The sequence below is a fragment of the Raphanus sativus genome, chromosome 4, assembly GCF_000801105.2.
Source record: "Raphanus sativus cultivar WK10039 chromosome 4, ASM80110v3, whole genome shotgun sequence".
NCBI lineage: Eukaryota > Viridiplantae > Streptophyta > Magnoliopsida > Brassicales > Brassicaceae > Raphanus > Raphanus sativus.
In genome coordinates this window covers 3524206-3550008 of record NC_079514.1, presented here as the reverse complement: position 1 = coordinate 3550008, position 25803 = coordinate 3524206, and the positions used below count along the sequence as shown (strand labels likewise).

The following is a 25803-nucleotide window of genomic DNA, read 5'->3' as shown; positions in this document are numbered from 1 at the left end:
GTTTAGGAACCAGATATTTTCAGATCTATTCAGATAATATCAGTTTGGATTGGATTTCTATTTTTTATAAAATCCAAAGTGTAATCAAATTATAAATAATTCGAGTTTAAAGCCAAAAAATCCGAATTAAACCCAAAAAACCAAAAAAGTGTTAGGGTAATTAGTGATTCAGGTTTTTCTTGAAAATTTTATTTATAAATTTCATATATATATATATATATATATTAAAATTAACAATAAGTAATATCTTTAATATATTAAAAATATTCGAGTATTTGTTCTGTATTCGGTTCGGCGTGGGTTCCGGTTTCAGTTTCGGTTTTGCGAATTTAAAAATATAAAAACTGTTCGGAATTTTGTAGTTTTTGGTCCTGTTTCGGTCTCAATTTTTTCGAATCGGTTCCGTTTTGGATTTCGGATAATGCCCGGGACTAGTCTCAATCAATAGAAAAACTACGCGTCGTTAGTAAAAGTTTCTCTCCTCCCAAAACGGCAGAACGTTCGCGTTTAACTTTCACGAAATCCGATCAAGGATAATATATCATCCGAGTATCCAAACAGATCAGACTCTCCACTCAGTGCTTAGAGTAGAAAAGATCCAACGTGAGGATCGGATTCCACAATCCACCGCATCCGCCATGTCAGAAACCTCCGTCGAATCCTCAATCGACCCTCTCTTCCACCTCCTCCGCACCGTCCCATTCTCCTTCCTCCGACCGCCTCGTCTCCGCCTCAAGCTCCCAACCTTCACACTCCCATCTCCGATGACCGTCTTCTCCCTCATCCTCCTCACCTACTTCCTCGTCATCTCCGGGTTCATCTACGACGTCATCGTCGAGCCTCCGGGCATCGGATCGACCCAGGATCCGGTCACGGGTGCGATTCGCCCCGTCGTGTTCATGTCGGGTCGGGTCAACGGGCAGTACATAATCGAGGGGCTCTCGTCGGGGTTCATGTTCGTGATGGGCGGGGTCGGGATCGTGATGCTGGATCTGGCGCTTGATAAGAATCGAGCTAAGAGTGTGAAGGCGTCTTATGCCACGGCGGGTGTTTCGTCGATTGTGATTGGTTATGTTATGAGTATGTTGTTTATTAGGATTAAGATCCCTGGTTATCTCCATTAGGGTCCTATACATCGCTTTATTAAACCAGACTCTAAATGTTAGCATTTGATATCATCAATCTCATCGTTTGAATTTTGTGTTGGTAAACAAATAAAAGTAGAGATTTTGTTATATTTGTATAATTTTAATTAAATGATTTACAATAACAAGTTTGAAATGTGAATGCCGTTTATATACATACTCTTTTATACATTTAGTGATGACTTAAGTAAATGGTTGATAGATAGAATGAATGTTCGTTATTATTATCTGCTGAAATATGTTCTTGGAGAGAAGATAGACCGAGGTGAGATACCAGGGAACCTGTTGGAAGCTAAGATATCAATGGGACGGTACTCAGGCATGATGAGACCTTCTCTCTCTTCCCTAGTCCAAGCCCTTGATCTCCCATTGAATGTTCCATACTTAACCAGTTTACGGAAACCCCACGACTTCTTCTTCGGCGATGTGTTCACAAGTCTACCGTTCATCTTCTGGCTCAGATACTCTCTCACCGCCTGCAAGCTCTGCTCCACGACCTCTATAGGTGGTGACACGATCGGGTTTCCCTCCGCGCTCAGCTTCCTCAGCCGCCTCATGCATCCGATGGACTCAGGCAAGACCGTGATCTTGTTGTAGCTGATGTCTAGCTCGAGGAGGTTCATGAGGAGACCGATGGAAGATGGGAGTGCGGTGAGGTACTGGAAGTTCTGACTGACGTTGAGGATCTCGAGGTTGATGAGGTTCTCGAGGTCGTCAGGGAGGATCATGAGGCAGTTGAGACGAGCGTCTAGGACACGGAGGGAAGTGAGGTAGGTGATGGAGGTTGGTAGGCTGATGAGCTTGTTGGAGTTGACGCATAGCTTCCTCAGGTTGGTTAGTTCTAACCCGATGGAGTCTGGTAATCTAACCAGCTCGTTGAAGTTTGCGTTTAGTTCTTCTAGTGACCTGGAAAGAATACAGAGGAATCAATCATATACTCAGAGATTAGAGTTTGATGATGTGAATCTTTTGAGGGGTGTACCTGCAATTTTGAATAGTTTTGGGGAGGTAAACGAGAAAGTTGCCAGAGACATTAAGGATCTTGAGCTTAGAGAGACAGCCAATGGAGTTTGGAAGAGCTTTGATCTGGTTTGAGTGAATATCTAACGCTACCAAGTTCAGTAATCTCGCTGTTAGAGATTCTGGTATTTTCTGTTATCATTCACAAACAAAAAAAAACATTAGAAACTAATATGATTGTTTGTGTAATTATGTGTACGTGTGGACAATATTAAACCTCGATATGATTGTTGGAGAGATCAAGCTTGCAAATGATTCCCAAATTGAGGGAAGGATTTGGAAGCGATTGAAGTGACATGCCACTCAAATTCACATCCTCTAGTCTCTCTTCCTCATTGCTGTCAGTATTGTTTGATGGTGACATTGGTGATGACGATGGTGATATGGTTGATGATAGTGGTGACGGGCTCAAGTCCATCATCATCATGTGATCATGGAGTTGTTGATACTGATATGCCTCTTCGCATATCATCCTGAATAGATGTGTAATGTATGTATGTGTTTATAATTTTCTTAGTTTTTTCTAGAGGAAGAGATGATAATATGATGATTTGATGTTGAATGAGAGTGATTCTTCTGCATGCTTTATAATGGCAACACAAATGATTTTGTATGGAGGAGAAACTTTGGTGGGCTTTTGAGGAAATGAATAGTTTTCGGAAATTTAGTTACTTGAGAGATCAATGAAATAAAAGATGGTGATTAACTAATGAAGGAGAGAGAGTTATGCGTTACCAAGTTTTTTTTACTTCACATAAAAATGGTCAGCTCTCAGCTTACCTTCATAAGTAACAAAAAATCATTTTAATTTAATTACCACTGTTCGAATCAGTAATATTTATTTCTTTTTATAACCAGCTTTATTTCCATTATTATGATGAGTTCGGTTACTTTAGTAACTTTTTACCATATAGTCTTGTGTGAAAAAATTGAGAAAGCAAATACTAACAAGATTCTGTTTTCTCAGTCTTTCTACATTTAAACCAATGAGAATATCGCAAATAAGTAATGAGATTAGACATGTAAAATTCAATAAATTAAAATATTCTCAGTTTAATTTTAATATAATATTTATTAATTTAAAGAATTTATCATATACTAGATTAGCAAGTCAAACTGTAAAAAAAAAACTAATTAATATATTTCTCAGTTTTAATGGTAAAACAATTAAAATTTTGAGTAACATTTCAGACCGCGGTAGAATCAATCAGACAGGACCGGTCGAGTTATTTTAAAAAGAGTTTAGTAACTTGGTTGTGTCCGAAAATTTTAACGACCATTCGGAATGAAACAGAGCATGGCGGTGATGACGATGATGGCCACGATAACGCCAGAGTTTCTATCATCAACTCTGATATCCACGACCACCAATGGATACCTCAAAACCCGTTTTGATTTCGGTTTCTCAGTCTCTCAATTTGACCGTCAGAGAAGACGAAAATGTCTCCTCCACCCGACTCTGTTCTGTACAACCTCTTCGAGCAGCGGCAGAGTCTCCGGTGCTGCTTCAAGTATCATCAGTAACCTGGTGGAGGAGTTTGATCCGGAGATTCCGGTAGAGAGAGCGTCGACTCCTCCGAGCTCGTGGTACACTGATCATCAGTTCCACCGTTATGAGCTCGATCGAGTCTTCTATGGTGGAGGATGGCAAGCCGTAGGTTCGGAGTTGCTTCATTTGAGTGTTAACAGTTTCTTAAAGATTTTTACTTTATTACTGTTGTAACAGGATACTCTGATCAGATTAAGGATAATCGCCACTTTTTCACCGGGAGGTAACTTTAACCCACATATTGAAAGAAAGGTTCTTACGTTTTTACTATTTTGATTCTTGTTGATATGTGCAGGCTTGGGGAGGTGGAGTTTGTGGTGTGCAGAGATGATGATGGAAAGATTCATGCTTTCCATAACGTATGCTCTCACCATGCCTCTATCTTGGCTTCTGGATGTGGGAAAAAATCTTGCTTTGTTTGCCCTTATCACGTAAACCTAAGCTTCTTTAGTCGCAACAGACTTGTTACTCAAGTAAACTCAACTGAACGAATATGAGTTTTGAGTCATTTTTATCTCATTCTTTTTTGGTAGGGATGGACTTATGCCTTGAATGGATCGCTTGTCAAAGCTACTAGAATGACTGGGATACATAACTTTCCTTTGAATGTATGTTTACTTTGATTTAATGTGTAGTATAGTTTTTTTTTTTTTTTTTTTAAAAGAATTTGATATTTTTCACATTCGACTGTTTTGGGGAAATAGGAAATGGGACTCAAGCCTCTTACGGTAGCTATATGGGGACCTTTTGTTCTCCTCAAGGTGGCTCAAGATGAATCGAACAAGGAAGAAGATGTTGAGAGTGATGGATCAGTGGTGGAGGCATCTGAATGGCTAGGTTCTTCTGTAGGGAGGTTGAGCGAAAGTGGAGTTGATGATGCTTTCACGCTTAGTTTCATTTGTAGACGTGAGTACACTATTGATTGTAACTGGAAGGTGATGATGATCTCTTGTTGTCCTGAGTACACATTCTCTTTTTCAAGTTATAAGAAAGAACTCAAGAAAAGATTGTTTTTTTGGCAGGTGTTCTGTGATAACTACTTAGATGGTGGCTATCATGTACCTTACGCACATAAAGGTTTAATGTCAGGCCTAGACCTCGATTCCTATTCTACAACGGTTATATTCACACACCCAAACTTTAATCTCTGGTTAGTTGCAATTGTTAATAAGATGAGGCTTTGTATGTTTCAAGATATCAGTTATTCGAAAGGGTTAGTATCCAAGCATGTGGTGGTGGTGGTGGTGGTGGTGGTGGATCCAAGGCTGAAGATGGCTTCGATAGGCTTGGTTCTCAAGCTCTGTACGCATTCGTCTACCCTAATTTCATGATTAATAGGTAAAAACAGACGTCAAAGTTTTGATTTTTCACATCTTCTAATGGACTTTGACTCACTCTGGAATGGACTATGATGTTTTAAAGGTATGGACCATGGATGGACACGAATCTAGTGATACCTTTAGGACCAAGGAAATGCAAAGTTGTCTTCGACTATTTTCTTGATCCTTCTTTAAAGGTAAGAAAACAAACCAATATACATAGCGTGGCTCTGTAGTATGAATCTTTGTAAATTGTACTTTGGAAATAGGATGATGAAGCTTTCATCAAGAGAAGTCTTGAAGAGAGCGAGAGAGTTCAGGTACCAGAATAAAATGATTATCTTGTTATACTGAAACATAATGTTTTTTTTTATGTTTTGGAGATTTTGAGTTTATGGTTTTGGTGAATCAGATGGAAGATGTTGTGTTGTGTGAGAATGTTCAAAGGGGTCTTGAGTCTCCAGCTTATGACAAAGGAAGATATGCTCTTGTGGAGAAAGCAATGCACCATTTCCACTGTCTGCTACATCAGAATCTCAAACTCTGAAACTCTTGTATATATATATGTTTTTTATGTATATATATGATACCAATGCATGCAAATCTACACTTGTACCATATATGTTTATATGTATGTGAATATTCTACATGTATACTCCCTTTGCACTGAGGGCATATAGTGAAGCCTCTTTCCAGTGCCGTCTCAGAAACTATTTTATGCCTTGTACAGAAAATATAATTAAATTTTCAAATTTTCATACTTTAATTTATATCTATTCTAAATTTTTCATAGTTCCAACTCTATGCAGCAGTTAGTTGTGAACACTGTGTTTGATTTATTTATATGGGAATTTTAAATGAGACCAAATAAAGTCCTCCAATTTTCAACTTTGGACTAGCATCAGGACAGTCTCGAGACTTCAAATAAAAAAGTGATGGTCTGTTAATTACTCAGCCATATTGAAATTTATATCAGCTACTAAAGATCGATTCACTTTGGACACATTGTCAGCTAGTTCACTTTTTTGTTTGAACATTTAAGGTAACAGTAATAGCAACTAAACGAAAATAGGTGATATTTTGCATTTTGTTTTATGCACTTAAACGATACTAGAGCATCTTGCGAAAGTAATTCGAGAGAGAGAGAGAGTACAAAATGTATTCACAGGTCGGGATACCACTAAAATCCACTTCTGGTATATATATTTTTTAACTGTCTTCTCGTTCCAAACTAATCATTAACCTGAAAAAAGTTAACAGAACATATGAAAGATTTTAGTAACGAGACTATAGCTTTTCTAAACGCATCTATGGTAACTTTACGTACCTGATGAATTCCTTCTCCACCGGTTTATTCTGAAGTACTGGCTGACCGGAGTTTCTGGAACCGGTATGCATTTTCCGATCACCGCCAATGGCCAACTGTTCATAAGACAAAAATCTCTCTGGTGAGTTGACAAAATATGAATATATAATAATTCTCGTTTTCACGTGTAAACAAATCTCTTTGATGATGAGTCTGAAATGTTCAACCTCAAACCAAGCAAACCAAATCGTACACATGATAAACAAACAAACCTGATGGAACCAATCCCAATCGAGATGAGCCACATCTCCCAGTCAAGCTTAGTCGTTGAGGCAAATGTTCCAAGGAACTCGACGATGACTACCTATTAAACAGTAATGTATGTCTCAGATGAATATATTGAATAAGTAAATGAATTTACCCTGCAGGAACAGGAACATCAGAGAGGGAGGATTAGTACCTGGAGCACAATGGTGATACAGATGATGCCAACAAAGAGGTGATTACGAAGAACTCCTTGGAAAATGTTGAATTCATCTGGCTTTCGTGCGTTGAACTCGTTGAAGATCTAACCATAATTATAATTAAGTTTATGTGTCCAAGCTTTTTTCTTAATACAGAGGAGGAGTCAGTGTCTATCTTTTTACCTGGCAGATCACAAATGCATTGAAGATGACTGTATTCTTCACTCTCTCGGCGTTGGGCTTATGATCCAGTTGAAGGATACTTATTCCACGGAAATTGAGGACTAACAAGACTGTCACTTGGTACATCGCCTAATCATATGCAAAAACAATTGGAGCAGCAGATAAGGGTGTTAGATAAACGTGGTCTTTAAACAAGTGATGGAAAGAAGAAAAAGAAGTTAACTTACTTGTACAAACAAGTTTCTCCACATGATATTTGTGATGAGAGGTTCTCTGTAAACAAGAGATAGATACGTAAATGGGAAGACAAATTGAGATTACTCGGACTTCATACATGCTCAAGCTCAAGTCGTACCTTCTGCCAACAGGATCTCGATCCATCAAGTGATCGGTTGGTGGTTCGGTGGCTAAAGCAAGAGCCCCAAGAGTATCCATTATAAGATTGACCCAGAGGAGCTACAAAGATAGGGGATACCAGTCTTTACTAACAGTGAATGCTTTTGTGCAGATGAGACAGAATAAATTTAACATATCGAACCTGTACTGCAGTTAGAGGAACATCACCCGAGGATATGGCAGCCACGACATTAATGACAAGAGCTGCGACATTAACGGTAAGCTGAAACTGAATGAACTTTTGGATATTGGCATAGACAGACCGACCCCAACGGACAACCTAGAGGAATCATACCATTACCAAAATGAATATCCAACTCACGATAACTATAAAGATCATAAAACCCCCAAAGGATACCAACCTTCACAACGGATTCGAAGTTGTCATCCAAGATAATGATGTCTGACTTTTCCTTTGCAACTTCAGTGCCTTGGATACCCATAGAGAGACCTATATCTGCCTGAAATTCAGGGGACAAGAGAGAATGTTTGATCCTCAATATTAATAGTGTTCTTTCGAGGTTACATATACGAGGTCTGTTATTGATTGAACCTCATGCAGTGCAGGAGCATCATTGGTTCCATCACCAGTCACAGCCACGACGTGTCCCTTTCTCTTCAGCGATTGCACAAGAAGAAGTTTGTCATTGGGTGAAGATCTACCCATTACCTTCAAGTTCAGAAACAATGTCATCAGGTACCGTTAATAACTTACTGCCTTCGATCACAACCTAAGTCGTAAGGCTCTTACAGATATCTCTTCACAAATCCTATCTCTTTCTTCTTCTGAATAGGATCGGAATACTTTTCCTTCGATCAAATTAGGCTCACTAGCATCTGAGTCTGAAGCTAATATACCGCACTCCAGTGCAATGGCTTTGGCAGTTTGAATGTTATCACCAGTCACCATTCGAACCTGAGGCCAATAGTGGAAATTAGAATACACGCTTATGAAAAACAGAGCAGTCTAGAAAATAAACAAAATATAAATGGAAACTCTCAGGGAAAGAAGCATATTGGATATCAACGGACCTTGACTCCAGCTTGTTGACATAGTAGAACTGAATTTTTGACACCTGGGCGACATGGATCCTACAATGTACGAAAAGTTGCAATAAGTAATGCTTCTTAATATTAACCAACCAACATGGTCTACAGAATCACACGAGGGAGTATCACAAGAATTTTCTAAGTACTGCTTACCTTGATACCAACAATAGCCAACAGTACAAGATCATCCTCAGGTAATACCCATCTAGAAAGTTGATCTTCATCAGTTGGAATCTTATCCGCTTCAAAATTTCTGAAGGCAATTGCAACACAACGGAGACTCCTTGCAGCCATATCATTGATAGCATCTTTTAACTCGGCCATCTGAAACAACAAGAATTGATTCAGAGGAAAAACAAGTATTATATCAAAACTCTCATTACCAAATTTGGCACTGATTTCGGGTACAAGGGATTCATAGCATACAAAGAAAAAACAAATAGAAAGTAGTTTTGACTCGAACTTGCAGTAAGCAAACGGTTTTGAATCAAGACAGTTTTTACGACAAATTATGATGAAGAGACTCAGTAATCAACCTTATCGCTACTCATATCTACAAGACTCTCATTCTCATCCATATAGTGTGTGCAGGAACCCAAAACAATTTCAGCAGCGCCTTTCCAGTGAACATGGACACTCGAATCTGGCTGAAACTGAATTTAAAAGTTCATTAGGATGCTGATTAACAAGGGGAAAACATCCACAAACGAGAAATCTTTTTTTTTAAAATAGCAAAGGATGTTGAGAATATAGAAACACAGTACTGATTTCACTGCTACGCCTCCACGTTTCTGCTCTGAGTTGAATGGGAAAAACTGTACAGCAGAAGATTCAGACCTAACGGCATCGAAATTCATGCCTAACTGCAGAGCTCAAAAAAAAAAATCGAAGGATTAGTTCTCCGCACATTAATATAAACTAGAACCAGGGAGATCTAGCGGGAAAGTAAACCTTTATCGCCCAATTGAGAATTGCTCTTTCTGTTGGCGATCCAGAAACCTGAATCTCACCACTCTGTTTTCACCAAGCACATATACACAATTAAATTAAATCAACTGAGGTAGATAACAAATGGAAAATCAGTTAAATTCCCAAAGAATTTATCCTACTTCAGAACGAAACACACTGCCAGTTGTATTATGAGCAACTCCCTCAACAAGTAAAGATGTAAAAGTAGGTGGCAGTTTGGAGCTACTGTCCGGAGAATCCATCTTTTGAAGCCCAGTATAACACTCAACAACAGTCATCTGCGAAAATAGAAAGTATTAGACGTTTCGCTTGTTAGGCACACAATTCAAGTAGCAGAAGCTTAGCAAAGAAAGTGCGTACCAAAACTGTAACTTGAAAGACTTTATATTTGCTTATTGTTAGTGTGTTAGCAAATAAAAAAGAAGGAAGAGCACTAAGATTCACCTCATTTAAGGTCAAAGTTCCCGTCTTATCGCTGCAAATTGTTGTTGCAGAGCCCATGGTCTCACAGGCGGAAAGCCTGCGCACCTGAAATTAAACTTCGTATAAGCTGCCAATATCATTCCCTATATGGATTTGTAATCGAGTCCCAAAATAACAAGATACATACCAAAGCTTTATCTGCCATCATCTTTCTCATGGAATAGGCAAGACTGCCAGTAAGAAGTAGAAAAGATCAGTCGCGAAAGACAAACTCGTTCTAGTGAATTTTACAGCATAACCATCAATTTCTATTAATTTGAGTGACCATGTAATTAAGAGGCCAAAGCATATATAGAAGATTAGACTTACGTCAAGGTAACAGCCAAAGGTAGCCCTTCAGGTACTGCCACTACAACGATTGTAACCTACAATATTCAACAGGTTGAGCTGAATGAACAAGAAGCTGAAAATGGTATTAGACATGCTGATTTCTTCTAAGAAACACTTACTGCAACAGTGATGATTTCAACAAGATCATCTAGCACGTGATCAAATTTTGTTTGTCCTCCAACAAACTGTGGGGCTCCTTTTGCATCCTCCGTGTGACCAGTGAAGTAGCTGCAGAGAACAAAGATTCGTTCAATGACCAGTGACATTTACTCCACGTGGTTCTTAGTTGTCAGAAAGAAATTTTTAACGCACCGAACGACAAGGACAAATAATACAACGCCAGCAACTGTAAGCCCCACAATTCCGATAAATGTTGCAACACCATTCAAGCGTACCTGAAGGAAGCAAAGTATGTATGAATATTGAGCAACAAAAACCAGAAAAATATGAACAGATAAAAGGTTGTTACTCACCTGCAATGGTGTTTCTCCCCCATTGTCTTCTGAGACGCTAGCCATTAGTAAACCCCATTCAGTGTTGACCCCTACCCCAGTAACCTGAGTTTTGAAGATAAATTTTAGAAAATTCAGATAAACTAGTCTTATCAGAAGTTTTGAAGCCTCCGAGTCAAGTTTTCTCATTAAAAACATGTTTTGCTGCAGAGAATCCAACTAAAGAAACAGTTAAAAATCTCTCCAATTTTTCTTTAGAAAGACAACAGTTGCTCTGTCACAGAAAGTAAAAGTTAGTGTTCGTGAAGTCTTACCAACATTGTGCCATGGCCATCTGCAACTTTACAACCAGACATTAGGAATGGATTCTTAGTAGAGTTTTTCTGAACCTGCGAGAAACAGATTGCTCAGATACATGAAATGCAAAGATGGCATCGTTGCAAAATGCATAGGCAGAGCGTAAATCATACAATTTTGCTTTCCCCCGTCATGCTGGACTCATCAACCGCAAGAGAATGGCCAGCAACTAAAACTCCATCAGCAGGTACCTAAGGAAATCATTTTCAAATTTTATCTATACTGAAATTAGAAATAGAGCTACTGCATTGATAAATTCGTGCAACTTGCCTGATCACCAATATTGAGAGGTATGATATCGCCTACCACAATGTCATAAATTGAAATCTCAACTCTTCTCCCACCGCGGGTAACCTAAGCATGTGCACGATGTACTTCCAAAAATTAAACCAGCAAAAATGATATCATCCATTAGGTGCATGATCATCCAAGCTCTCACCTCTAGACGTATATTCCTTTTCTCTTCATTTAAGTTCTGAAATTGTAGAGATTGGCGATAATCACTGGTAGCTGCCAAGGGAAAATGTATAGAAATTAGTATAACGCATGCAGAAATCACATATGAGTGAAATCAGGTTCAGTAAGAATAACAATACCTGTCACCACAATGACAAGAAGAACGGCAAAAGCAATGCTGATGCCATCGTACCATCCTTTTTCGATACCCTAAGAAGGCAGCAAGAGAGATACCGAAAGCTCAGGAAAGATTAAGAAAACTGTAAAACTTTGCATAATGGAGATAAAACAACTTTCTACCCTCGTAGAGCAAAGGATGAGTACAAGTCAATAGCTTCAGTGTATGTAAGACAGAAAAAATTGTTTTATATTCCTGGAAAGTCTTGTTTTCTAATAATTCGTCAACTACATTATAAAACTGTCACTTAGAAAAGGACCAAATTTTTCAAGGCATGCGCTGAGAATATATAATGTACCAGTTCCTAAACAGAATACCTCGGTCTTTATTCCCAATCCCAAAGAAGCAGCTGCTGCCACAATCAGTATGATCAAAGTAAGATCTTGAGAAGCTTCCCAAACAAACCTCTGTTACACATGAGTAAAAAAAAAAAGAATTAGAGATTAATTAACTGGAATAGCCCCACAGCTTGAAGCGGAAAAATCTCAGCCTATTGGAAGCTCCTAAAAAGGCAAATATTTAAAGTATTAATACCCAGAAACTCCTCCCTTTCTTCTGGGGGTATGTGTTTGATCCAAAAGCAGATTTCCTTTTCGATATGTCATCATCATCCCCATGTATACCTTTCTCCAAGTTTGTTTTCAACAGGCCAGATAACCCTTTGACCTAATAAAATAAAACAGATAATAAACATACATGAATAAGTTTAATGGCTGGGAAATAAGTGCCGCGTAATATATGAGCTAAAGCAAAGACACACCCCTCCAAGTTCTTGTAGAGCTCCTATATTTTGATCTCTTGATATCGATACAATTTGCTCCTGTCCAATACCAAAATCACCACCACCAGGAGAGGGAGGCGTACTTGTAATTCCTAAAAAGAAATAAACATCAGCCAACAGAAGCTACAAAATGGCAATCGTTTAATCCCAATGACACTGGTAGAGAAAAAAATACGTGCTTCACACAACAGAATAAAGGAAAGAAAATGAAGGAGAATGATAAGAAAATTACCATTCACACGGCTAGCAGCTGCTTTAAAAAGATGTGCAGCCTAAAGGAAGCAATGAGCATTAGTCAAACACTGCCTAAAGAGTTGATATACAAGTAAATTTACTAGCAAAAGCTTATGTATACTCTTATAGCTTGGGCATGCGCTCTCATCTTCCTCAGCATCCGTTTCTTATCTTCTTCCCTTTTCAAATCCAGAGTATAACGGAACCGACGAGACGCGTTAAGCACAAGCGCCGCTTGCTACAACAACCCCAAATTATTTTCCCAGAACGTTAGGATTACAAAAAAAAAAAAAAATACATCTTAACAGATCAAAAACAAATGCAACTCTCACCCTCCAACGGCGCAGACGCTCAACGGGAGCATTCTTAGTACTGGTAATGTCGAAGGGACTATCTTCTTCGTACTCAGTGAAGCTGCTAGTTCCAGCCTCCACGTCCTTATCTTCTCCTCGTGGAGAGTTATTGAACTGTCCTTGTCCACTCATGGCTTTAAAGTCGCAGGAGAGATAACACCTGTTGATTAACCAATAAGCTAAGGGGGAAGGAAAAAAACGTAACAAACACAATTCAAAATTAGAAACAGTTTCTTCGCGTTGTGCGTTCTCGTCTTTAACATAAACCTAAACCTCCAGCGAGATCTATAAACCTCACACTACCAAACACGATTCGGAGATTTACAGATTTAACAAATCTCGTTTCTGAACAACTATTCGCAAACTCGCTACTCACCAGCAGCACCGATAACGAAAGGAAACGAAACTTCCGAAACGGAGAGAACAATCCAAAAATCACAGGAACGAGTATTATTTTCCAGGAAATTCGAAATTCAAATCGAGGAGGAGAATCTGATTCAGTGAAACAAGGAACAGTCCAACAAACGTGCAGGATAACATCGTGAATCGCGCCAGGAGAGGAGCGAATCGGAATAAACAAACACACACAAGGAAAGAGAAAAATCTAAGAAGAAAGAGTAAAGTATAAGTTTTCTATGCAGCTTTTACCTGGATTTATCGGCGGAAGGGGGAGAAATGGGGAGGAGTTTCTCAGCAACTTCCCTTTTGTTCTTCTGATTCTCTGCTAAACTGATTTTTCCCGTCGCTTTTTCGAGAAAAAAAAAAAGAAAAAAAAAACGGAGGGAGAAACTTCCTGGAAGTAGCGTTGGACTGGTCAGTGGTCACTCGGGTCCTCGTGATACTATTTAATTTTTTTTTTAAACAATAATAAAGTTATATTCCTTTTATTTCCATTTATTAGGTAATTTATGGTGCCATGCTTCCTTTTCTACTCAAATTTAAAATGTAAAGAACAGTTTCGTTCACGACTAAAATCGGTTAAACTATATGTTTAGAATTTAGTTACCAGAAATGAGTATTAACTTTATTATATAAACTAAAGTGAGCACTAGCAGGGCTGTTGAAATTTTCTTAGAAAGTACTATATTGCTAAGCTAAGCTACCGAATCGCATTAAGCAGGCTGTTTCTGTATAGTTGATTACGTTTGAAAGGCTTGTTGTATATTTGGTTTTGGATTGGTGTACTGCCTTTAACTAACAAAAGTTGTTCTACTATAGATAACAACTTTGTGAATATAAGAAAAGGCATGATAATAGCATTTTTCAGTGCCGGCTTAGGTGGGGCGAGAGTCGTCTAATTCCGTATCTCCCCGTTTTTAATAATTAAGAGTTCAAATTTATAAATAATATTATGCCAAAAACTAATAATATTTAAAAAATAACATTATAAATTTATAAAAAGTTACTTATGATATTTAAAAAAATATATATTATTACAAACTGTAAATAAATTAAACTTAAGTATTCATTTTTTGTTTGTTTTGTTTTAAGACTCATAAAATTTGTTAAACTTGTGGTGTGATTCGTTTAATATAAAGAAACCCTAAAAAAAAAAACCTAATATAAACTTCTGAAAATATACTCCCACTTGTGGAAATAATTTTCAGAAGTTAATAGAGATGGAATGCTTTTTTAAAATAAATATGGAATGTTATGTGGAATAACCGCAACTACGTTCTCACCATATGTTTTCTGAGTTCTTAAGCTCAAGTATGAGTTAGTATGCGGTTTCGTTTTCCATCTTCAGTGGGGAACATTTATCATATTATAAATTTTATATCTTTATTTTTTTGTCAATGAAATTTTATGAATTTATTATTTAACTTTACTCATGGAGATAACTAAAAACTATACAGAGTTTACTTTTAGAAGAATCTAATATTTCCGATTTTCAGTGTATAAATATTGTGTAAGGTGTGATCGACACCAAGTTCATATTTATTATTTATACGAAACTGACAATATATAATATGGATTGGAATTGATGTTTAACTAAATTGTCAATAGAAATAAACAAAATGAATATTCACGTTGAAAATTGAAAATACATTTGCGGAAAGCCATGAACAAGTTAAGACCGTCATTACCTCCTCGTGGCGTACTAATGTTCTAAATTCTGCCTACATCATTGTGACTCACGAGATACATTTATTATATTAATGGAGACAGCATTATGCTATGGTTTGAGAACGAAATCACTTTTTAAAAAAGTTTACTGCCAATGGTTTGTTTTTTAAAGTATTTGATTTCGAGTGGGAGAGATGTATTATCAATTTTAAAAAAGTTCAGTCAAAATTTTCACATTCGTAGTGTATAATTTCATGTGGAGCAGCATTGAAAGACATTAGTGTCCATGTGAGATTTCTATAAAATAATTATTCATTATACGATGATCATTACATCGTTCATATAGATCAATTGTTAATTATAGTTATAGATTCACCTTGCTTCTTACATCAACTAGGAATGTTTAAAAAAAACACTAGGAATGTTTATGATTTCTATGAGAGAACATATTCTTCGCAGAAATAAAATAGTGTTGAAACTTGGAAGGTCAAAATAAATCTAATTACTAGTAAGATTAACAAAGATTAATAGGAAGGGAGGATGAGTCAAAGTCAGATTCCGTCGGCACCGTCAGGGCAATCAGACGCCATGCATGTTTAGGTGCGCGGCGAGGCCTTCGTTTTTCTCTTACAACTTTTTTTTAATATTTTACCTTTCGGCGAAATAAGATTACGTTGATAAATGTCCTGAAATTCTCCTTTAGTAAAAACATAGATATGTATTAATCTGGACTTTAGAATATTGTGAATTTGTAATATAAATAATCAACGATCCTACAGAAAACGATAAACATGGAACTTACATTTAGTTATATAGAAAGTAAAAAAAGAAGAAGATATAGTTAGCAGTATAGCAAGATATAATATTTTGGTAAGTTTTCAGATCTCATGTAATCGTAATTATTTGTATACAATTATCCAACGACATGATTTTTCTACTCTTGCATAATAATCAGAAACATGAAACTAATTGATAACAGATTTCCTATCATCGGAACCAGAAATGTGAAAATCAAATTTTCATGTGTACACAGTGTACACCATACTCCAAAGCAAATAGCCAAATAGTAACAAATTATTCAACCTCCACGTACTGTGAACATATTCACCATCCATAGTCTTTATCAAGAATGACGTAGAAATTGACATATTTTTTTTTAAAAAAGTATGTACGTCAAAGAAAAGGATTAATGGATAAGTAACCTATTTCCGAAAAGGAGTTTTTATGAAAAGATTTCACTATAAGATAAATAATAATATGGATACCCAATAAGTTCGATAGAGAATCACAAAAACTGAATATTGTGACACCGAGGCATTGAATGCATGCACGTAACGAACGTTGGACAACTCATCAGATCATAAGAATCCATCGCTCCATGTTCACTAAGAATTGATTTATATCGTAATACGATCATATATGGATCTACAAAATACTTAGAAATTCGAATTCAATAATTTCTAGTATTTTCAAATTCAACCGATGTGTATATACGTAAATACAGTATAGAAATTTGTTTTAGTGATAGTTAATTAACTACTCACTAATTTCGGTCAAACTCAAAACATAATAAAACTTCTGGAAAACCTAACATACATTGTTAGGGCAGGTGACCCAGTAGACTTACATATTCGAGTTATTTTGCTCCGGTATAATTTAAATTATAGTATTTTATTGGCTTCTTACATTATAAGTATTCGAGATTCTCGGTTATGTTTTGATTACCTTCTAAAATGGTGTTGTTGTGAACGGCCGTCGTTTAGGTTAGAAGAAGAAAAGAGAAGAAAATGTATTGAGGCAAATACCCGTTTAGGGTTTCTTATTAATGATGTGTTCATAATTTACAAACCCTTAGACCCATATTTATACAGCCTTAAAAACCCGATTTCCTTTTCCCAATAGAAATAGTAACTTTCCTAAACCGAAAAGGCATACCGTACCGCGGGGGCCCCAGATGTCAACCTTGATAACGAGTGTCGCCCGCACTCGGTCGGACTACGTCCAATCCATGAGTGCTGGGTATTTTACTGGTACAGCAGAGATTTAAGACACACAGATGCAATAAACACCACCTTGACGAAAAATCTCTACAAAACTCCTTATCCCGTCTATCTTCTGGGAGGAACCTCCATTGCTTCTTAGCATTGGCAAACACGGAGCAGATTCAAGCAATGCTTGAACTTCTCCGTTGTAACAGGCTTGGTCAACATGTCAGCTGGATTCTCCGACGTATGCACCTTTTCCAATAAGACTTCTCCAGAAGCTGCCAACTCCCTTATCTTGTGAAACCTTATACGTATGTGCTTCGTCCTTCCATGATACACTTGATTCTTAGCCAAGCATAACGCGCTTTGACTATCACAGTGTAGCTGAACACCTTCTTGATCAACACCTAACTCGGATACAAGTCCTTGTACCCATACCGCTTCCTTAGCTGCTTCTCCAAGTGCCATGTATTCAGCTTCAGTGGTTGACATCGCTACAATACCTTGTTGTATCGATCTCCAGCAAATAGGTGCTCCTGCAAGAGTAAATACATACCCCGTAGTTGACCTGCTATTATCAAGGTCTCCACCATAATCTGAATCCACGAACCCAACAACTGAATCCTGCACTTCTCCACCAAACATAAGCCCATAGTCACTTGTACCTCGTAAGTATCTTAGGATCCACTTCACAGCATCCCAATGTCTCCTCCCAGGATTCGACATGTACTTACTGACTTGACTAACTGCTTGTGCTAGATCCGGTCTTGTACACACCATTGCATACATCAAACATCCAACTGCGCTAGCATAAGGAACCTCCGCCATATCTTTGAGTTCTTCAGCAGACTTTGGACTTTGCTCTGCTGTAAGTATGAAGTGCTTCGCCAATGGTGTAGAGACTGGTTTTGAATTCGACATATCAAAACGTTCTAACACCTTCTCAATGTAGCTCTTCTGAGAAAGCCATAACCTCTTAGAGCTTCTATCCCTGCGAATCTCCATTCGAAGAATCTTCTTTGCAGCACCAAGATCCTTCATCTCAAACTCTCGTCCCAGTAACCCTTTCAAACGATTTATGTCATCCATATCGTTTGCAGCAATGAGCATATCATCAACATATAACAGCAGGAATATGGGAGAATGGTCAAGGGACTTGACATACACACAGCAATCGTACTCGCACCTTTGATAGCCTATTTTCATCATATATGAATCAAACCGTTTGTACCACTGCCTTGGAGCCTGCTTCAAACCGTATAAAGACTTCTTCAATCTACACACCAGATGCTCTTCTCCAGGCTTAACCAAACCTTCAGGTTGCTCCATATATATTTTCTCCTCCAACTCTCCATGAAGGAAGACCGTTTTCACGTCCATCTGCTCAAGATGCAGAACCCAAACAGCTACCAAACCCAACACAGCTCGTATGGAAGTGTGTCGTACTACCGGCGAGAATATCTCGTTGTAGTCTATTCCTTTCTTCTGCGAGTACCCTTTTGCTACTACTCTGGACTTGAACTTCTTAGGTTCTTTCACAGACATTCCTTCCTTCTTCTTGTAGATCCACTTGCAGCCAATTGCTCTCTTCCCTTCAGGTAACTCCACAAGATCCCAAGTCTCATTCTTATCCAGACTTACTGCTTCTTCTGTCATAGAACCAATCCATTCATCCCTCTCATCACTATTAATAGCTTCATGATAGGTGGTAGGATCATCCATCTCGACCATAAGAGCATAGTTGACCATGTCTTCAAACCCGAACCTGACTGGAGCCTTTATTGCACGTTTTGGTCTTCTAGAAACCAAACTCTCCTCTGTTCCACGTTGAACCTCTTTTTGTGCCACTTCCACAGACCGCTCATCACTAACTTTATCTGGTTTATCTGCACCAGACTCCTCCTGAGTAACTTCAGAATCCGTGATAGTCTCAATGGTCAAGGCACTCGGTCTGATATCGCCTGCTGCACCATATACTGCTCGTCAAAGACCACATCTCGACTAAACACCCTTTTCCTTGCCTCAGGATCCCATAACTTGAATCCTTTAACACTTTCTCAAAGCCTAGAAAAATGCACTTCTTGGATATCGAATCCAGCTTTGATCTTTCATCTCCCGCAACTAGCATGTAAGCTGGACATCCAAATATCCTCAAGTTTGATAGATCAATATCTACCTCAGTCCACACCTCTTCTGCGACCTTCCCTTTTAAGGAGCTTCTTGGCGATCTATTGATGAGATAGACTGCCATGTTTACTGCTTCCGCCCAGAACTGCTTTGCTAACCCTGCATTCAACCTCAAACACCTTGCTTTCTCTGCAATCGAACAGTTCATTCTTTCAACGACACCGTTTTGCTGAGGTGTTTTACGCACTGTAAAGTGCCTCTGAATGCCATGCTACGCACAAAACTTCTGGAACTTCCCGTCAGTATACTCTGTGCCATTATCCGATCTCAAGTACTTCACCTTTCTCTCCGTCTGATTTTCTACTTCAGCTTTCCAAACCTTGAAGTTTTCGAACACCTCAGATTTCTGCTTCATGAAGTACACCCAAACCTTCTTAGAGAAGTCATCGATGAATAAAACGAAGTATCTTGATCCTCCCATAGATTGCACCCGAGTTGGCCCCCACACATCAGAATGGGCATAGTCAATAAGACCTTTTGTCGTGTGTTGGCCCATCTTAAAAGATACCTTGGATTGTTTTTCCATCACACAGAACTTGCAAAACTCCATCTTGCAATCCTTCAACCCGTCCAGAAGACCCCTTCTCAAGAGCTCTTTCAAACCGTGTTCCCCAATGTGGCCCATACGCATATGCCACAAGGTTGTACACTCCGACTCAGAAACTGCAGCTGCAGCACCACCTACAACCACGTTCCCTATCAACCGATATACGCTTCCAGCTGTCATCTGTCCCTTCATCACCATCATAGAACCTTTGAAAACCTTCAATACTTCATCATCATCTGATTTGTACTTGAAGCCGTTTCTATGTAGCAACCCCAGAGATATCAGATTCTTCTTCATGACTGGTATGTGTCTGACATCAGTTAATGTCCTGATAGTCCCATCATACATCCGAAACTTGACTTGTCCAATGCCCACAACACCACACGCCTTGTCATCCGCAAGTCGAACAAAGCCCATGTTTCCAGCCTTGTACGTTTCAAACCACTCCCTATTAGGGGTCATGTGGAATGAAGCGCCCGTATCCATTATCCAGGTATCCGAGTGATCACCTGACGTAACAGCAAGCATATCCGAATCAGCTGATCCTTCCGAGTCTTCCACCTTCTGAACCATGTTTGCAGAGTTCGATGTCTCCTTCGAATTTTGCCATTTGTCCGGACAGTCTCTCCTATAGTGGCCAGGCTTGCCACACCTATAGCAGACTACTTTCTTCCCGAACTTTGACTTTGACCTTTTCTTGCTAGTATCATCCTGCTGCTTCCCCCGCTGTCTTCCTCTATCCTGACTGGCATACAGCCCGTCACCTTGAGAGTTGTCACCCACGCCTGTATTCTGCCTTCTCTCATGGTAAGAGAGTAGTGCTGCAGAAACTGTCTCCAGCTTTATGGTCGTTTTATCGACTGTTAGAGCTGTTAACAACGTCTCATATTGAGGAGGCAGAGAACACAGCAAGATCATGGCTTGATCTTCGTCCTCAATCTTCACATCCACACGAACCAGATCCCCGATGATTTGATTGAAGTTGTTGACGTGTGCAACCAGATCCCCGCTCTCAGACATCTTCAAACCGAACAACCTCTGCTTGAGGTATAGTTTGCTAGATAACGATTTTGACATATACATCTTTTCCAACTTATCCCACATCTCCTTACAAGTTGTGAGGTCCATCACCTGATGTGTTATGTCATCCGACAAACAGAGTCGAATCGTTGAGACGGCCTTATCCTGCATCTCTTCCCAATCATCCTGATCCATCGCTTCCGGTTTCGTCTCCAACAGAGACTTCTTCATCCCTTGCTGCGTAAACAAGTCCTTAATACGCCGTTGCAACAGACCGAAATTTCCCTTCCCATCGAATCTTGGAACATCGAACTTAAGAGAACTTCCTCCGGTCATCCTTTAGGGTTCGCAACCTAAAGCTCTGATACCACTTGTTGTGAACAGCCGTCGTTTAGGTTAGAAGAAAAAAAGAGAAGAAAACGTATTGAGGCAAACACCCGTTTAGGGTTTCTTATTAATGATGTGTTCATAATTTACAAACCCTTAGACCCATATTTATACAGCCTCAAAAACCCGATTTTCTTTTCCCAATAGAAATAGTAACTTTCCTACGTCCGATCCACGAGTGCTGGGCATTTTACTGGTACATCAAAGATTTAAGACACACAGATGCAACAGGTGTTATATGGTCGAAACATTATTTTATTAAATTATAAAAGAGAGGAAACTAGCTACTAGCTAGTCAAATAATGTTTCGCGATCATATTCAGATCAATAATGATGGAATTGGAATTAACTGGCATGTAGTACTATCTAGGCATGTGGAGGAAATTTCTCGGAAATCACACTACACTTGCTCTTGAATGTGACTTCTTACTCACATATGCTTATTATATATACTTATAAAAGACTTGCACATAACTCTTCTTTTACGTCCTCTCACAAGTACTAATCTTTGTAAGACCATGGATCTGAAGAGTCTGAGTCTACCGTTTGAGTGATCCCTAAGCGAGACTATAGTCACTTTTATATGTTGGTACACCAGCTTATATATGGCATATTATACAGGGAATATATTCACCCTTTCTGCTCTTGATATGTATTGATGATATTAATTGCTAATTGAATTTCAATACTATTGCAAAACATAAGATATTGTGACTATTTTAGATTTCAATAATTAAGAGAACATGTTGAAGGGAAACGGTTTCGGATCATCAACATGAATGAAAGAGAGAGACTCAGAGATTTCGTTTAAATGATGCGCAAGTACAATGGATCTAAAGTTCCTATGCTATTTTTTTGTGTTGTCCCATTGCGAGTTGTCATACTCTTTTGGAAGGGTTGGTATGATCGGTGAGCTTTTTTCTTCTAACGGGCCGGAGATATTTCGTGGGAGCATAGGTCCTATCCCCTCATAAATGTGTAATAGCATTTGGAAAAAGAAATATCAGAGGTCATAAGATGGATACTTATTGGGCAAGAGATGAGCCATCAGCCTATAGGCCCAATAGTCTTAGTACGAGTATATACCTTCGAATCCTCTGAAAAATCGGTGCATGGAAGAGAGATTCCGGCATATGCACCCACAAAAAGAAGACAAAAGATTGCACAAAAGGATTGAAACATTTTGTCAAGTCATAGTCAGGAGATTATTAAGAATGAAAAAATAAGAAACTCTTAGACTGGAAACGGAGCAGCATCGCAACGGCTATCGGAGAAGATTCCACATTATAAATATACGAGACTTGAATAATACAAATAGATATGGATTATTTTATTTATTGCCAATTGATTTTAAATTGGAAGTCTAACGCAGACGGTCAAATCAGTGAGGTGAATCGCTGTTGTTTAATATTGCAATGCAAATTCCAAGTGTTTAGGTATTTGTTTCTCTAGTTTGGTTAAGCTTTTTGCTTTTGGAATGGAAAAGAAAACTCACTAAGCAATAATTTTTTTTTTTTTTGAAAAGTACTAAGCAATAATTTTCATTTTATTAATTATCAATTTATCATCCAACCTTTGTAAATCATTTGGACCATAAGAATCGTAACACAAATTACGAATTGTCCGTCTGAGTTGATCGAAAGACATAAAGTGGTCGTGTGATTAGTGGTTGTGATTTTGTCATTTGGCGAAAGTTGATTGCGATTTTTAAGGTAATTGTACGTGAAACAAAAGCATAACACTTTATAATTTCGAAGCATTTTTTCTTTACTCGAAATAACATCGAAACATATATCAACGGGCCACGTCAAGTAAGAAAAACAATAATAGAGCGAGAGGGAGTCAGGGACTCAGGAGAGACTGTGTAAGCTTGGCTTTTCGGGCACAGAAAAGACATGAGAGTATCAAGCGACAGTGACTTTAGGTTTGAATATCAAACCTTTTATCTACTCCCAACACATCTATCAAATTTTACAGTTTTTATCAATGTGATAGAAATTAAAAACCTATGAGACAATAGAAAAATAAAGAAAAAGAAACACTAGTCAATATTATAAAACTGAATTCATACATTCATGTCTAATATATGAAAGTAGAATAATGAAAACTGAAAACCTATGCGTGAAAATTTTTCTATTGTTGCTACAATTATGTCACATATATAATCGAGAATTTATGTATGTGAATTCGATATGTGATAAGATATGGCACTGTACGCACGTCCCGAATCTGAAGAAAGAGATAGGAGAAGACTGAAGGAGAGTTTTTTTGGCTTATCCACCAGCAAGAAGATGATAAGTGACATCCCAACACTTATCCACCTGTTCTTGCTCTGTCCCTTTTATCATGTACATGTGATTCCATAAAATTATTATTATTTTTGTAGAAATTGATCAATTTGTACGACTTGTTCCAACATGATTCTCTTATAAAAATATAATATCTTTTAGAGATCTTACCTAAAATCATTGATGTTAAAATAAAAATCTTACCTAAATGATACAAATACGGAAAGTTTCTGTATTTGCATTTAAGTAGACGTTGAAATCTGTGGGCAATTCTGGGTATCTACCAAGTGTATCAAAACAATGTATAAACTATACATTTATAAAGAGGTAGGTATTGACTATCGTAGTAATCCACTACATTTGAAATGAATAAAAGAGTTGAAACTATCAAATTGATGATGAATAAAAACAACTTGACATTGTATAAACTATAGCAAACATTGCAAAGAGATTGACTTGGGTGGTTTCATGTTGTAAATCTAATATGTAATCTGGTTTTCTATATTTGATATTATTTTGGTATATATGATTGTATAAAGCATCATCGAATGTCTAACATATTTACATCGATAATCTTTTTAAGCAGGTTACATCAGCATATACACATGTATTATTGTTGTCGTGCGGTCTAGAATGAACTAACCTAGTTTTAGTAGAGCCGAGCCTGTGAAAAGTAATACGGAAGAAGTGTATCTTTGAAACTTAAAATTCGGGTTTGATATATATCACATGTTTAAGTTATATCTATTCTATTAATTTTCCTGTATGACCAACTGATATTAGTTGGATCCAACAATATTTTGTTATGTTATCTATTTAAAAAATAAATCATACATCCATTTTCTAACTGCATCTAAATATATCACGACTCTAACTACCTTCAATATTTCAATAATATAAGCAGTTAGCTTTCTACCTAGAGAAACCATTGGATTGTTGATTTACATTGTCATTGCAGAAACCCAGTTTTAATCTCCAAACCTTCATCGAAGCTACAAATACAACATTTTACTGCGACTATGAGAAAAGTTATAGAAACCCAGTTTTAATTTTCAAACCTATATAGAAGTTGCAATTACAAGTGTTTAATTGGCTGCCTGGCCGGCGAGTATAGGTGCGACGGCCACAACCACCGTGGCGAAGTGATTTTAATCGGTCGGAAACTTTAATAAACTCGAATTTGATTGAATCTATGTTAAAAATCAATTTATTTTAGTTGAATCTATTTAAAAAATATAGAATTGAGTAAAATATGATGAAAATGAGTGAAATCAATGAGAAACCAGGAAGCCGTCGACTTGAGTTTCAGAGAAACACTAGGTTAAAAGGAAGGAGACAAAGGGTAAAATACGGTTTTGACCCTCATAAAAATTTGAAAAAAAAACAGACGTAAAATGCATCTCACTGGTGGATTTCGAACTTGGGTGTCCACCAACCTTAAACAACTCTATTATCATTTGAGCTAATGTGATTTTTGCCAACTATGAAAATCTAATATATGTAGCTTAACAAATTAAACTATTGTAATACATTATAGGTCTCTCATCGATTGAGACCATAATATTTATTTTTCCCAGATTACAACCATTCTTCTATCCATTATATTTAGTTCTTTCGTTTGATATATTTAGCTTTATGATTAACCTAACAAACATTTGATACAACACTTATTTGTTTTTATGTTTTCTTATTTTTACGACGATCAGAATCTAAAATTGAGATTAACATATATGATTTAAGTAAATTGAAAAATGATCAGTTATTATAATATGGTCACGAAATATTAAACATATCAAAATGAATTCAAATAAATAATTAAATATTATAATATGTATACAAATAATAATTATTTCGTAAACCCATATCAAATTACATATTGGATCACCAAATTTAGCGGTTCGACTGCAGATTCAGATTGGATTTGAAAACGCTGGTTAAAACTTAACATAACTGTGAATGTATCTTTGTTACCTTAAATATTTTCAACTAAATATAATCCCCTATTTGAAAGCAAATATTTAATAATTTTCAAAACATGTTACTAATAATTTTTTAAAAAGTCAATACAAAAGCCTCTTAATAATAATTTTATAAGAAAAAATATTATACACAAATATATAAATTAAATTTCTTTAACATATAATAAAAATACAGAAAATGTTACAAAGAAACGTGCATACGGATATATGATTACGGAGAAACGAGGGTATGCCGATCAGATCAACTTTTAAATTATTATTATTTTATAAAATACATTCTGTTCAGAATTTATACACAAATATAAATACAAAAAAAAA

At 37.4% G+C, this 25803-nt stretch overlaps 4 protein-coding genes across 6 annotated transcripts; 2 read left to right on the top strand and 2 right to left on the bottom strand.

The window, feature by feature from the left end:
* Positions 1–470: 470 nt before the first annotated feature.
* Positions 471–1235, top strand: LOC108845960 (uncharacterized; the record flags this gene model as incomplete). The annotated part of the gene is made up of 1 exon (XM_057007587.1): positions 471–1235. A coding segment is annotated over one exon (654 nt), but the record flags the coding sequence as incomplete, so codon positions are not given.
* Positions 1236–1292: 57 nt separating this feature from the next.
* LOC108840266 (plant intracellular Ras-group-related LRR protein 7) lies at positions 1293–2637 on the bottom strand. Its single transcript, XM_018613104.2, has 3 exons — positions 2383–2637; positions 2128–2297; positions 1293–2051 (listed from the first exon to the last, which is right to left on the bottom strand). The coding sequence occupies exons 1-3, from the start codon at positions 2635–2637 to the stop codon at positions 1370–1372; spliced, it is 1107 nt and encodes a 368-aa protein (XP_018468606.1). The 3' UTR covers positions 1293–1369.
* A 753-nt stretch (positions 2638–3390) lies between these two features.
* On the top strand, positions 3391–5743 carry LOC108807962 (choline monooxygenase, chloroplastic). Of its 2 annotated transcripts, XM_018580186.2 has the most exons (10): positions 3402–3823; positions 3892–3937; positions 4010–4145; positions 4248–4322; positions 4419–4649; positions 4737–4832; positions 4916–5052; positions 5137–5230; positions 5303–5353; positions 5446–5743. In XM_018580186.2, exons 1-10 carry the CDS (start codon positions 3451–3453, stop codon positions 5578–5580), a joined length of 1374 nt encoding a protein of 457 aa, XP_018435688.1. In that variant the 5' UTR covers positions 3402–3450; the 3' UTR covers positions 5581–5743. The 2 variants fall into 2 exon arrangements, with proteins under 2 accessions (XP_056863373.1, XP_018435688.1); XM_057007393.1 differs by lacking the exon at positions 4248–4322 and having other exon boundaries at positions 3391–3823; positions 4010–4073.
* A 349-nt stretch (positions 5744–6092) lies between these two features.
* Positions 6093–13833, bottom strand: LOC108807948 (calcium-transporting ATPase 10, plasma membrane-type). 2 transcript variants are annotated; one of them, XM_057007391.1, is made up of 35 exons: positions 13674–13833; positions 13005–13185; positions 12794–12910; positions 12671–12710; positions 12418–12530; positions 12192–12323; positions 11975–12064; positions 11620–11689; positions 11463–11533; positions 11294–11377; positions 11137–11214; positions 10981–11055; positions 10688–10771; positions 10527–10609; positions 10334–10442; positions 10194–10249; positions 10012–10054; positions 9846–9929; positions 9542–9679; positions 9384–9446; positions 9197–9295; positions 8969–9085; positions 8586–8756; positions 8415–8474; positions 8134–8298; positions 7936–8052; positions 7745–7843; positions 7525–7662; positions 7342–7442; positions 7214–7259; positions 6987–7115; positions 6800–6907; positions 6612–6703; positions 6361–6455; positions 6093–6276 (listed from the first exon to the last, which is right to left on the bottom strand). In XM_057007391.1, the coding sequence occupies exons 2-35, from the start codon at positions 13155–13157 to the stop codon at positions 6272–6274; spliced, it is 3225 nt and encodes a 1074-aa protein (XP_056863371.1). In that variant the 5' UTR covers positions 13158–13185; positions 13674–13833; the 3' UTR covers positions 6093–6271. The 2 variants fall into 2 exon arrangements, with proteins under 2 accessions (XP_056863371.1, XP_056863372.1); XM_057007392.1 differs by having other exon boundaries at positions 8969–9079.
* Positions 13834–25803: the final 11970 nt, after the last annotated feature.